The 14,467-nt window shown below is 40.7% G+C and overlaps 2 protein-coding genes across 4 annotated transcripts in view; one reads left to right on the top strand and one right to left on the bottom strand.

Moving 5' to 3' along the window:
- The window catches only part of COG5 (component of oligomeric golgi complex 5), a 347,964-nt gene extending 337,459 nt beyond the window's left edge, over window positions 1-10,505 (top strand). For both annotated transcript variants that reach the window (XM_006120390.5, XM_075927034.2), the window contains 2 exons: window positions 499-578; window positions 9,781-10,505. In XM_006120390.5, the coding sequence (XP_006120452.1) occupies window positions 499-578; window positions 9,781-9,895 (195 nt within the window). In that variant the 3' untranslated portion in view covers window positions 9,896-10,505. The remainder of the gene's footprint in view (window positions 1-498; window positions 579-9,780) is intronic.
- Window positions 10,506-10,813: 308 nt separating this feature from the next.
- Window positions 10,814-14,467, bottom strand: part of HBP1 (HMG-box transcription factor 1) — a 44,104-nt gene continuing 40,450 nt past the window's right edge. For both annotated transcript variants that reach the window (XM_006120387.5, XM_075927045.2), the window contains exon 11: window positions 10,814-11,917. In XM_006120387.5, coding sequence (XP_006120449.5) covers window positions 11,900-11,917 — 18 coding nt within the window. In that variant the 3' untranslated portion in view covers window positions 10,814-11,899. The remainder of the gene's footprint in view (window positions 11,918-14,467) is intronic.

The raw sequence follows: 14,467 nt of genomic DNA, 5'->3' as shown, positions 1-14,467 counted from the left end.
ATTTGTTTGTGGTGAGAGCGCTCACCGCTTTTTATATTTTGGTTAGTTTGTGGAAGTCAAAGAAAAAAATCCAAAAAACACTCTGCAGATAAGCTGTACTGAAGTTGCTCCCAATTTTCTTGTATTCTTCCAGATAAATGTAGGACTTTCTCTGGTGTTCGTTTTAGAGCTAGGAATTCTTAAGTTAACATATGTCCTTGAAAAGGGTTTTGTTGTTTTCTTTTATGTTGTTAAAGTCTTCTGTCGTTTAGTGGAGATGGAGACAAAAATTTCTCTAAGAATCCTAAATGAATCTACATCTGTGTATCATCTACAATTTCTTTGATGACAGTTTATTTTTATTACTGATTAGCTGTTGTGATAGTGATGAGCCAGCTTCACTTGACTTGAATTTAGTTTACCTTTATATCTGACACTTGTGCATGTCTGTTTGACATTATAGCAAATATCTTTTACGTGCTAGTGTTTAATGGGTTTGTCCATATTTCTGTGTATCAGAGAGCAGAGTGGTCCATTGCCCGTTATTCCCAATGGCTTGATGACCATCCATCTGAAAAGGACAGGCTTGTTCTCATAAGGTAAAAATAATTATTCTTCTATTTGAATGTATTACCATGAAGCAATATTTCACTGAGAGCCCAGAATTGCTCTTGTGAAGTAAGATGTGAACTGTAAGGGCTTTGTTCCAGAGTGTCACTTTCTGCCCATCTTTAGAGAGGAACCGCAAAAGATTTCCCGCAAAAGCCCACCCCTAAACACTCCTTAGTTACATTTTTAAAAAGGGAAAATGCAAAATGGTTTAAGAATGTAATAACTACTTTATTTTCACAAAATTGCCTCCTTAATATCTTGAGAAATCTAGGTTTAAGCCTTCCTACTACATATGCTAACAGTGAGTGACATCATAGCCATAAACAAAGGGAATTAAAATAGGTGTTCAGATGAAAAACTTCTATTTACGAGAGTTGTGATATCATTTCTGCCAGAAAAATGAAGAAGTCAGCAACTCAAGATCTATAGGAGATAACAGAATCTGAGATGGTACTAATACAGAGCACTAATGACATCTTCCCTTTAAGGATGTGAGCAACTAGTCAACTAGTTGACTACCCGATGAGCAAATAGGAACTCGACTAATTGTCTGTCCGTCCGTCTTCCCCTCCACCCTGCCTTGCTATCAGAGAGAGGCAGTAAGATGGAGAACACAAGCCAGTGCTGGGAGGAGCCGGCTTAAAAGTCGGTTCCTCCCTCCCCCAGCATTGTCTCCATGGGGGTCGGGGGCAGTGGGGAAATGTTCTGAGCAGGAATTGAAACAGTCCAGCTTGAGCAAGTCCCACTGCTGCTCCTCTCCCTTTAGAATGTACAAGAGCTGCCTGTGGCTCTTGTACATTTCAAAGTAAGAGGCACAGAAGGGAACCTGTGTCAGCGGGGACTGCTTTGCTCCCTGCTGGCGCAAGTTCCTGCTGCCTCTCTCCCTTTGAAATATACAAGCACTGTGGGCAGCTACTGTACATTTCAGAGGGAGAGAAGCAGAAGGAACCCACTGCCTCTCTCCCTTTTTAAATATACAAGCGCTGTGGACAGCTACTGTACATTTCAAAGGGAAAGGCACAGTGGGATAGAGAGTGAGCCCCTTATCGACTGACCAAGTAGTTGATGGAAATTCCATTAACTACTCAATTAGCTGATTAATTGAAATTTAACATCCCTATTTCCCTTCACAGTTTTATAGTTATGGACTTCCTGATTTGGGATCTTAGAACAGATTTTTGCTTTTTTTTTTTTTTTTTAAATATCTATAGTTGACCTTTAAGAATTCACAGTAGCTAAGGAGCTACACATTTGCGATTATTCTATGCACTTGTTTCTACTTACTTATCATCACTGGATCAATTATCCAACATGCTAACAAAATGTAACAAAAGTTGTAAGTCCTGTGTCCTCTCCTTGACTTGTTTTCATTTATTATTGACTATATGGGGAAGCAGTAAAACTGATTCTGTACAAAATACTGTCCAAAATGTGCACAAAGAAAACAAATGGGAAACACAGCAAAAAGTATTTTTCAGTCTTTTTCAGTTCCAAAAACCTTAAAAGTTACCTGTAACAATGGTAGGTGAAATGCAGACATAATGGAACCTTCAAGCTGATGTATCTCTATTAGTAGGTATTTTCAGAATTAACAATATTTGGAAAAAACTCTTTTTTCACAAGACTAAGCAAACAATTGACCATGTGACCTCAATATGTAAGCCTGGATTTCTTTTGGAATGCTGGATTCATCATAAAATGCACTCTGAGGCAAAGGTTAACATTTCATTGGTTTATGTTGCATATGACAGGCTTACAAAGGGTACGATCAAGCCTTTGTTTTGGATGATAGGAAGGAGAGTGCTGCAGTTTGAACCCCTGCAGGATTTCACATGCAGCTAGAATCTCTCCTGGGGCTTCAAGGGATGAATGATGGAGTCATAGCTCTGCTGAGCTGGGTTTTTGTGCTATGCCACCTCTCTTGATTCATGTGAAGAGACGGTGGGGATATGGCCCTGCCTTTCCCTGACCCCTTTTTGGGAGTCTCCTGCTGCTACTGGTGCTAGCCAGGAACAGTGCTCCTACCCAGCACAAGAACATGCCTAGCCCTTGCTGGTGATCCTTGTGCAGGGCTGCTCACAGTGTAGCCTAATGTGGTCAGGAAGCAACATTGTTAATGTATTTGTGTGTGTGCATTCCAATCATCTGCTAAGATTATGACTGGCATTTAAATTTCATCCAGCAATATTTGCATTGAAAAGATACTTTTCTACGTGTACTTTTAAACTGAAAGTAAAATATACTGTCAATAGAAATTTGCTGTAATACAGTTATACTTCATGAAGTTAACAGTGATACAGGGTACTTAAGAGAATGGCTGATTAATATATTTGAGTACAGCTTTATTTCATAAGCCTCTGTGAGGTGTTACTGTGCGATGGCTCACATACAATTGGAAATAAAATTTGGAAGCTTGTATACAATTATTAAACTATTCTTCTTTTCTTCTATGTTACACCTTACTGTATTTTGAACCTGCAGCATTTAGAATATGTAATTACTAAGTGATTTTTGTCTGCATCTTTACTTCTGCAGTAGATCTGGTCATCCCTTCTCAACAAAGATATATTGGAATTGGTACAAGGAAGGGCAAGAAAAATGGTTATGGGAAGGTAGCATCTTCTGTATGAAGAGAGATTGAAAAGATTGAGATTTTTCATCTTGGAAAAAAGACAGTTAAGGGGGTATATGATAGTGGTCTATACAGTTGTGACTGATGTGGAGAAAGGGAGGGAGTAAGGAAGTGTTAATTTACTCCTTCACATAACATGGGAACCAGTTCACCCAATGAAATGAATATTCGGCAGGTTTAAAGGAAACAAAAGGAAGTGCTGCTTCACACAGCTCTCAGTAAACCTATGGCACTTGTTGTCAGGGAACTATAACAGGGCTCAGAAAAATACTAAGTTATTGGAGGATTAGTCTGTCAATGGCTATTGGCTAAGAAGGTCAGGGATGCAACTCCATGCTCTGGGTGTCCCTAGTAGTTGCTGATTGTCAGAAGCTGAGAGTGGATCACAGATCACTTGATAACTTGTTCTGTTCATTCCCTCTGGGTATGTCTACACTACCCCGCTAGTTCGAACTAGCGGGGTAATGTATGCATACCGCACTTGCTAATGAAGCCCGGGATTTGAATTTCCCGGGCTTCATTAGCATAAGCGGGGAGCCGCCATTTTTAAATCCCCGCTGCTTCGAACCCCGTGTAGCGCGGCTACACGGGGCTCGAACTAGGTAGTTCGGACTAGGGTCCTATTCCGAACTACCAGTACTCCTCGTGAAACGAGGTGTACCGGTAGTTCGGAATAGGCACCCTAGTCCGAACTACCTAGTTCGAGCCCCGTGTAGCCGCGCTACACGGGGTTCGAAGCAGCGGGGATTTAAAAATGGCGGCTCCCCGCTTATGCTAATGAAGCCCGGGAAATTCAAATCCCGGGCTTCATTAGCAAGTGCGGTATGCATACATTACCCCCTAGTTCGAACTAGCGGGGTAGTGTAGACATACCCTCTGAAGCACCTGTTGGATCTCTGGTCTGATCCACTATGGCCATTCTTATGTGGTTGTATTCAACACCTAAAACAGTATGCAAAATATGTCCCTTCATGTCTTGAATAGAGGAGTAGAGGGATAGCTGAGTTAGTCTGTTGGAAAAACTTAAAAAAACAACAGATAGTTTAGCAGCACCTTAAAGACTAACAAAACATGTTGATGATATCATGAGCTAGTGGATTGTGTTTTGTATTACAGGTACTGGTTTTCCTTGTCATACATGGGCTGTTTACATTTCTAGTTAAGTTGGTCAAACTCAGAACCACCCAATCAGATTGCTGAACCCTTTTTTGCTAGGAAGTGTGGGGTAGAAAAGAAAAGTACCCAAGCAACGCTAGCTTGTTCATAAAAATACTTTGATACGAGTTATCTTTTGGTTGGCAGAACTATAGATTACAATTATTTGAGCTAATTTTTGTGCAAGCTTTAATAAAATAGAGTGATCTTCCTTCTGTGTAGTGTTTATGTATATAAGCTTTTGTAATATTTTGATTAAACAGAGGTAGTTTATGGCATAATTGTCTGTACTATCATAATCCATAGATATCTCCTCTTTGCCTTAGACTTTACATAGCAAATAACAAAATAACAAGAACTTATTTGTAAAATAGTTCATAGCCCTGATCCTGTAATCTGACCAGTTCATACTGATCTGTGCACCTGTTCGGGACCCTGTACATTATTAATAGTATTATTTGTTGTATTAAGAGTATTTAGGAACCTCAGTCATGGATCATGAGTTCATTGTGCTAAGCACTTCACAAACACAAGACAGTGTACCCCAAGCTTACAGTCTAAGGAAGGGCTTGTCTGAGTGAATCAGATGTCAGGATTGAGGATTTAGTATTTCAAGTATATAAACATTGATGAATGAATGAACAATCCATTCCATTGGCATTTACTGAGATTGCTTTAAGGGATAGTATCCAGATCATAGTTTTGCTAATTGTTTTAATTTAGATAGAAATCTTCATGTTTTGAAAGAACAATTTATAAAAAATATCTAGTCTTATATAATCAGCTTGTCCTGAATTCTAAGAAAGCTGATGTTTTTGCTCAAGCAAGTGAAGTAATTTAATAAGTGCTTTAAAATCTTCTTCTGTTCTTCTTTATGTGGGTGGGCATCTTAAACTTCGATTTTTTTTCGTACATCTGATGGAATTTTTCATGAAACATTAATATATGCAGAATATCCCACCAACCCTCTTTCTGTAGCTTTCTCTTACAAACGAGATCTGTAATGTATATCACATCTGATCTTTTGAAATGGAAAGGGAATTAATGAACAGATTTTATGTCCTTTGATTAGATTTGAAGATGCAAAGTATAGGGCAATATTGGGTATAATCTCTTGGAGACCGGGTTCTCTGAATTATATAAACAGGGTTTGTTTTTTTCTTAAACACTTGGAATACAGTATGCACATAAATTACATCTCTCTGTATGACAGTATGATCCAGTTTCTTTTTCAGTGTCTCATGATCATTTAGCATATAAAGCATCCAAGTCTTCAACTGCTCCTTATTTACAAGTATCTTTACAGTGTACTCTGTGGGAATAAATTAATTTACTACTCTTGATACAGAATTATCATGGTAAAATGATGCATCAATACTTAACTTTCTTATGCCATCGTCTATATCAGTTTTTATAAGTTAGGACTGGTAACATTTTTATAATGTGATGACATAACCTGCCTCATAACATCGTTAATAAAACTGGTTTTCAGACAGGACTGAACCTCTTTTGTGTGTGTGTGTGTGTGTGTGTGTGTGTGTGTGTGTGTGTGTGTGTGTGTGTGTGTGTGTGTGTGTGTTTGTTTGTAGCAGTTTTATAAGAGGTTTACACACTTTTGTGCTCCCATAAAGCTAGGAGTGAAATATGACAGTGTTTTTCAATGACTGAGTTACCGTGCCCCCTGCACCTTACTGTCATTATCTTTATTGCTGAGGGACCCATCTCTGTGTGTCATGATGTCCATATGCTACAAGTAAAGTTACATAATTTCCTTGAAGGAGGAGTGAAACTTGCACGTCAAGTTTATTTCCTAAGTTAAAAATTGCTGCATCCCAAGCGATAAACAGTCCTGAGCTTTAACCGTATGTCTCTTCAGCAAACCTCTGGGGCTTGGGGAAATGTTGATGTTATTCTCCAGGCTTCAAATGTTGCTTCCTCTTTTTTCTCCCTGCCAACACTCTTATCAAAGCCCTCTTTTTTAAGGATTGTAGAGGATTTAATTCAGGCCACATGGATGGAAAGTTCCTGGCAAGTTCCATTGTGCCCTGTGGTGCCCCAATTTGAGCTGCTTTGGATTAAACCATTATTAGCCAAAAATGGAGCATTATACTGAAATGGGATTGTCTGACAGTCAGAGCATGGTCAGACTCCACCAGTTTTGTTAGCAGCTGTAAAGTATGCAAAGTCCCTATTATCTGGAAACTGCCACTGGGAATTCCACATTCATGTGTCACCAAAACCATAGCTGCTTGAATGTCTCTATTCCTATATTCCTAGACTGCTCAAATGCAGCCCATGCTGCTCCTTAGGAAAGCTTCTCTGAGTGCTTATGTCCATCCAGGTGTGCGTGCGCTGCATGCACAAGTTCCGGAAGCTTTTTGCCCTTAGTAGTACCTATTGGGCTATCCAGTGAGCCCCTTGGAGTGGCGCCACTATATCGACCCATATATACTCCTGCTGGCCCACCATCCCCTCAGTTCCTTCTTACCACTCCTGATGGTTGCTGGATGTAGCAAGTGCGCCCTTGGCCCTTTCTTTTCTTAATCACCTGTGAATAGTTCAGTCTTCTGTAAATAGTGTTAGTAGTTGTTCATTCATATTTTAGTATTGAGTTAGAATTTGCACCTCGTTCCCACCTTAGGGGGAATGCCAGGGTCCCATGGCTTCAAACCCTGCGCGTGGGGCCAGAAGCACAAGCCGTGTGGGGACCCACACAAAGAGTGCCGTAAGTGCCTCGGAGATGGACATTTGACCGACTCCTGCAAGATCTGCAGGTCATTCAAGCCTAGGACCAAACGAGTGCAATTCTAATGGAGTTAGTACTCCAAGCTGGCACCGGGCCCTGCACCATTCATGAGTAGTGTGCTGGCATTGGTGTGAGGCAGCTGCCACACTAGGGCTCTCTGTGGCGTCAGGCTGCTTGACAGCACTGTGGCACCAGTCCCAGGTATCGAGGATGTCCAAGAAGATGTGTCAGGGAAGAGCTCCATCAAGACAGGAGCATGGGGTGTGTCTGCGGGGGGGACACCCGAAGTCTCCGTCCTCGCACTGGCGCGACGTTGCTCCTATGCTGCATAGGCAGATGTTGAGCTTTGTGCCGGGCAAATTAGTCGAAACAATAGTAAAGAATAAAATTGTGAAGTATGTAGAAGAACATAATTTGTTGGACAAAAGTCAACATGGTTTCTGTAAAGGGAAATCCTGTCTTACTAATCTATTAGAGTTTTTTTAAGGGGTTAACAAACATGCGGACAAGGGGGATCCAGTAGATATAGTATACTTGGATTTTCAGAAAGCCTTTGACAAGGTTCCTCACCAAAGGCTCCTGTGTAAATTACATGGCCTGGGATAAAAGGGAAGGTCCTTTCTTGGATTGAGAACTGGTTAAAAGACAGGAAACAAAGGGTAGGAATAAATGGTAAATTTTCAGAATGGAGAGGGGTAACTAGTGTGTCCCCCAAGGGTCAGTCCTGGGACCAATCCTTTTCAACTTATTCATAAATGATCTGGAGAAAGGGGTAAGCAGTGAGGTAGTAAAGTTTGCAGATGATACAAAACTGTTTAAGATAGTCGAGACAGAAGCAGACTGTGAGGGACTCCAAGAAGATCTCACCAAACTGAGTGATTGAGCAACAAAATGGCAAATGAAATTTAATGTGGATAAGTGTAAAGTAATGCACATCGGGAAAAATAACCCCAACTATACGTACAGTATGATGGAGGCTAATTTGGCTATGACAAATCAGGAAAGAGATCTTGGAGTTATCGTGGACAGTTCTCTTAAAACTTCCACACAGTGTGCAGCGGCGGTCAAAAAGGCAAATAGGATGCTAGGAATTATTAGGAAAGGGATAGAAAATAAGACCCAGAATATCTTACTGCCCCTGTATAAAACTATGGTACGCCCACATCTTGAATACTGTGTACAGATGTGGTCTCCTCACCTCAAAAAAGGTATTTTGGCCTTGGAAAGGGTTCAGAAAAGGGCAACTAAAATGATTAGGGGTTTGGAACGGGTCCCATATGAGGAGAGGTTAAAGCGACTGGGACTTTTCAGTTTAAAAAAGAGGAGACTGAGGGGGGATATGATAGAGGTATATAAAATCATGAGTGGTGTGGAGAGGGCCGATAAAGAAAAGTTATTTATTAGTTCCCTAAATAGAAGAACTAGAGGACACCAAATGAAATTAATGGGTAGCAGGTTTAAAACTAATACAAGAAAGTTCTTCTTCACACAGCGTGTAGTCGACCTGTGGAACTCCTTGCCAGAGGAGGCTGTGAAGGCTAGGACTATAACAGAGTTTAAAGAGAAGCTAAATAATTTCATGGAGGTTAGGTCCATAAAAGGCTATTAGCCAGGGGATAAAATGGTGTCCTTGGCCTCTGTTTGTCAGAGGCTGGAGAAGGATGGCAGGAGACAAATCGCTTGATCATTGTTTTCGGTCCACCCTCTCTGGTGCACCTGGTGTTGGCCACTGTCGGCAGACAGGATACTGGGGTAGAAGGACCTTTGGGTCTGACCCAGTACAGCCGTTCTTATGTACTGCTATTTAGACAAGAAAATTATGAAGACTACCTAGTTAATAGTAAAAAACTAAATCAAACTTTAATGTTAAGAACTAGCACTACCATTTAATATTAATAAACCACTTTTGAAAAATCAAGCCCGGATGTGGTCTAATTCACCCATGTTATTTATTGGGTGAAAGCTATGGCATGTGTTAATAAGCAGGTCAGACTTCTGGCCGTAAATCTATACACCTCTCCTGGCAACACACGACACTGCATAGGAAAAATCCAGTAAAAAATGCACACATAGATGTGAAAATGTCATTATTATAATTTAGAGCAGTATTTCTCAAAAGGTGCAGTAAAGAGGAGCCACCTACAGCCCTCTTGCATTTTTTTTTCCAGAGTCTCACCTTAAAAAAAAAAAAAAAAAAATTGGCTGGTCTGACTGAAGAACACATTCACTCTATGCCCTTCAGTCTACAAGCTGCCACTAACTTAACTATTTCACTGCTGAAAGTACAAAAAGTAAATCTTCATAAAACAGATGTGAGGGGAAGGAAGAGCCTGTGATGATACATAAATGAAAATGTCTAACACCACATAGTATTAAAGGATCAGTTGTGACTAGTTTTATTTTCCTGTTTTTGAGAGGGATGTTGCAGAGCTTCCAAGAGTCTGGGAAAACACTAGTTTAGAAAAAGCGATTCACTCCCGATTCAATAAATACTGATCAAATGCCTTTTTTAGTATTTCACAGTTCTAAATTTACAAATCTACTCTGGTTCCAAAACTTATTTATACAATAGCTAACTGCACAAATAATTAAGTCTAACTTCTTTACAATGAAAATGATCCTCTACTTTCTTTTTCTTTTTTTTTTTTTAACTCAGAGGTGCACTGGAAGCTTACGTTCAATCGGTAAGAAGTAGAGAAGGAAAGGAGTTTGCACCGGTCTATCCCATAATGGTTCAACTGCTGAAGAAAGCAATGTCTACACTTCAGTAACAGCATACAGCCCAAATGCTGTTGAAATTCTATATTGCAATTGGGCACTGACAGATGAATGCTTATTGGGTTAATATAATTATTTTCAGATATGCTATCATTTTCACACATGTGATCAGAAAAAGCCCTGTCTAATAAAGATTCTCACATCTTTTCTTTGTACTCTATATTCTTCAACTTTTGGCTAAACAGTAGGAAATGTTTTATTATAATAGAATAATATAATTTCAAACAAACTATTTTTGTTTCACTACAAAGAAAATATTTTCAAATAATATTTGCTTAATACTTTCTAATATCCTTTCTGAATTTAGAAGGTAAAATAAAAAATTAGGACTTGCACAAATGTTCTATATGCTTTAGTAAATGAATTCTTATAAATGATACCTACACATTTAGCTATTTTCCTGAAAATGGCACAATAAAGAGCTTGATTAAATATTAGTGTTTTGCAGAAAGGTGGCATTTTTTTATAATGTTAAAATGAAGGGGTTTAAATTCCAGCAGAGTTAGATTGTTTGATGTCTAATATTCCATGTAAAAAGCACTAAGTTTATCACAAGAAAAACATTCACCTTTACAAAATAAAGTAATTTGATTCTCAGCAGCATCTTAGAACTTTGAAGTAATACTCATTTTGACTTTCTATCTTTTTTGTTTCAAATACAATAAAGAGCATCTACTGTCTTTTGATCTTGAATTCAACATTTAACATTTGATGAGTGGTTTCCTAATTACAAAAATGCATCAAAAATACTTACACAAAATATGCAGTTAAAATATTCTACACATTTGGTTCTTTATAAAATTACACTACACAAATCTTTATAAAGATTTGCAATAAGTAAAATGTGTATTTCTGCAGAACTGATTTAATGACTAGTTTTAGTTTATAAAAAAAAAATACCCACCACCAAGAAGTTTTACAAATTTATTTGAAATAATACAAGAATATAGTGTGCAAAAATTTTAGGGGCAACATCCTGTAGACACGTGTCAAACAATTAATTTACAGTTTGTGATTCTTTAAAAAGAAACACCCTGCTTGTTTAGTAACATGAAAAGCCATGATTGTAAAAGTTTACAGCAAAAGCAGCTGTAATTCTAATGTATCTGGTCTAATTTTAGACAGTTGGAGGAAAAAAGTAAAGTGCAAGTGTTGCACCTACATAAGTGCAAAGTTTGCCCCCACCATAAAGACATCTTATGGCAAAATAAAATATAATCATAGAATATGTGGCAGAAAAGACAAAACACAAAGTTCAAAATACAATGGTGATAATTATAATTTGCAATATTTTCTTGAGATAATGCAATGCTATGAATTCATTTAATCCTTGCCCAGGCCATTATTTCCATTGGAAATAATAGCTCAGAGTACTGTCAGCCGGTGCAAAAACATCACACCGTGGATATAAATTTTACATGTGGCACCCCACCAAGCAACTCTCTTGCTACATTACACTACACTGTCCACTTACCACACAATTCGGCAGCTTGTTGGCACAGGGTAGACTGGGAGTTTGCAGGTTGGTGCTAGGGCTTTTTGCCATTTCAGGAAATCCCAGCTCCCAGAATTGTAATTAATTACATGGCTTGTGCAATACATATTAATCAGCAATAGAAATCAATGTATAAACAGCTGTTACATATTTTAAAATTCCCCTTTTTTGTACATTTTTAAAAAATAAAACATTTATACACATCTCCTCTTTTTCCTAATTTACTTAGCACCACAGGATAGCCATTTTCAAGCCTATATTACCTGATAGATGTATATGAAGTTTGGAAGAAAAATAAGGCAATTTGGTTTATGATGTTGACAGTTTTAGCATACTTAATGCTCTATTGTAAAAAAGCAAATTCTCATTCCCATTAAATCAATTTCTGACTTGATAATGCCAGTATTTTGTGGTCTCACAAATTCACAACTGGTAAGACCTTGATCTTCATAAGTCTCTCCATCAAGTGTCTGTCAGCCATTAAGAACAGTAAAATTCTGATTTAATGTTGCTGTGAGCCCTGTAAAAACATTAACAAAAAAGAAACCAGTTAGCAATTACAAAGGAAAGAGAAACACAGATGCAGTAGGAGGAGATGTGAAAAGGATGTATTTACAGAATTTACAAAAGTATTCACAGTTGCTAATTAAAGTGCATGCAAAAAATAACATGCTCACACTCCAGTGGTCGCAAAATGAACTAGCAATTACCTCTATTCCTTGACTAACAAGTGAAGCCAAATAATTATTTGGAGAGGTCTCTGAATCACTTGTTTGCTCACTGAACCTCAAGTGAAGTGTACACCAAGCACACACAGCACTAGCTTTGTCATGGAGGTAATGTCCATAACTACTGTATCTATACACCCAAAAAGAGTTAACAGGGAAAATCTCAATACAGAGGGGGCTAAGTCCAAGTTCTCCCTCTTACTGAGGCTAAGCCAAGACTTGCTGAAATGTTGCTGCAAATACCCAGGTGCAACTGAGTTTAATTTGGTCTTCATGTCTATGACTAGGGTATGTACACTAAGCTGCCTTACTGGCACAGGGGCTCTCACACTGGCTGTGTCTAGACTGCACCCCTTTTGCGGAAAAGGGATGCAGATTAGACACAGCGCAATTGCAAATGAAACAGGGATTTAAATCTCCCCCGCTTCATTTGCATGAAACATGGCTGCCGCTTTTTTCCGGCTCGGGGCTTTGCTGGCAAAAAGCGCCAGTCTAGATGGGGATCTTTCGGAAAATAAACCCTTTTCCGAAAGATCCCTTATTCCTCTTAAAATCAGGAATAAGGGATCTTTCGGAAAAGGCTTTATTTTCCAAAAGATCCCCGTCTAGACTAGCGCTTTTTGCCGGCAAAGCTCCGAGCCGGAAAAAAGCGGCAGCCATGTTCATGCAAATGAAGCGGGGGAGATTTAAATCCCCGCTTCATTTGCAATTGCGCTGTGTCTAATCTGCATCCCTTTTCCGCAAAAGGGGTGCAGTCTAGACACAGCCACTTAGTCTCAAGACCACATAATTGGGAAAACACAGTTACTGAATAGAAGCCATTAATAAGACTACACTGGCTTAGTGCAAGCTTAAATAACTGGGTTTGCACATGCAACAGACGTTTTACTGCCTTACTACACAGTTTCTAATGTCGAGTCTGTTGTTGTAGAGTTGCATAGAAAGAGACGAGCAGTCAGCTGGGTGGTGCCATTTAGGATTTGGTGGTGCTTTGTGCTGCTCAGGGACCAAAGGCTCTGCTATGTCCAGTGCAACCACGGTTTGGCTAAGCCCTAAAGCAACACCTGCACATCTCATTTGCACTCAAGTTGAAATCAGTGCAGACTCCATGCTCTTTGAAAATATTCTCACTGCACAGACAGGTGGAATACATGTGGGCTTTTGAGGAGAAACATGAGAGTGGGTGACTATGGAAGTCACAAAGGCATCCGCTTTGCAGCAAGCCAATAACCCCATGTCATCCCGTTAGAATACACTGTGACTGCAACTGTCCAACAGCAGGACAAAGGCAATAGAGCAATGGTCACCAACTTGTCAATCATGATCAACTGGTTAATCCTGCAGACTCTCAGCTGATTGCGATGTCCTGTGATGCAGCAGGGCTGGGAGGCTTCCTGCCTGCCTTGGCCCCATGCTGCTCCCAGAAATGGCCAGCATGCTCCTGCAGTTGGGGGGAACCAGAGCTTTCTGTGCATTGTTCCTGCTTACACCGTAGCTCCCACTGGCTGAGATCAGGGAATTGGAGCCAATGGGAGCTGCAGGGGTGGTGCTCACAGAGAGGGGGCAATATGCAGAGCCACAGGGGCATGCTGGCCCCTTCTGGGAGCTGTCTGGGACTGCCTAAAGTGCCACCCCCTTCAACAGGCAGGTTCTGCTGCAGCACTAAGACCAGGAGTAGCATGAGTTCAGCAGCCGCAGCTATGCTAGACCAGCATTTCTCTTTCACCACTCAATCTGCAGCCTCTGAGAGCCAGGCCCCTTCTTGCATCTCAAGCTCCTGCCCCAGCCCTGAAACCCCTCCCAGAGCCAGAACCTGGTACCACCTCCTGCATTCCATATTCCTTCCTACACCTTACACTGCATGTGACAGCGCAGACCCCCCGCTTCTGCACCTCAACCCAGAGTCCCCCTGCACTCAAACTCTCCTAAAGCCTAGGCCACTCAGCCCCACTGCAGCCAATCCCCCCAGGACCGCCTGTTCCAGCCCCCAATATTTGCCCTGTTCCCAGTGCCAGCCCTGCCCCTCTAACTGCACCTCCAAAGCCCCCCATCCTGGATGTCACAGTGCCACTCTGCGTCAGCCCCTCCCCCCCGCCTCTTAAAGCCGCCCACATGTGCAGCAGGAGGGTTGCGTGGTGCCCACAGCATGCCAAGCCCTTGCAGAGTGCCGCAGCAGCCAGGCACTATGTGGCGCTTGGCCCCAGCTGAGCACCGTGGCAGCACTTGGCCAGGGCCAAGTGCCGTGTGGAGCCCAGCTGCTGCGGTGGTCAGCTCAAGCCAAGCACCACATGGAGCCCAGCTGCAGCAGCAACCAGGCCCCTGCTGAGCACCGCTGAGCGTTG

Source organism: Pelodiscus sinensis, chromosome 1, assembly GCF_052426305.1.
Source record: "Pelodiscus sinensis isolate ZL-2025 chromosome 1, ASM5242630v1, whole genome shotgun sequence".
Lineage (NCBI taxonomy): Eukaryota > Metazoa > Chordata > Testudines > Trionychidae > Pelodiscus > Pelodiscus sinensis.
This window is presented reverse-complemented; position numbering and strand designations above follow the sequence as displayed.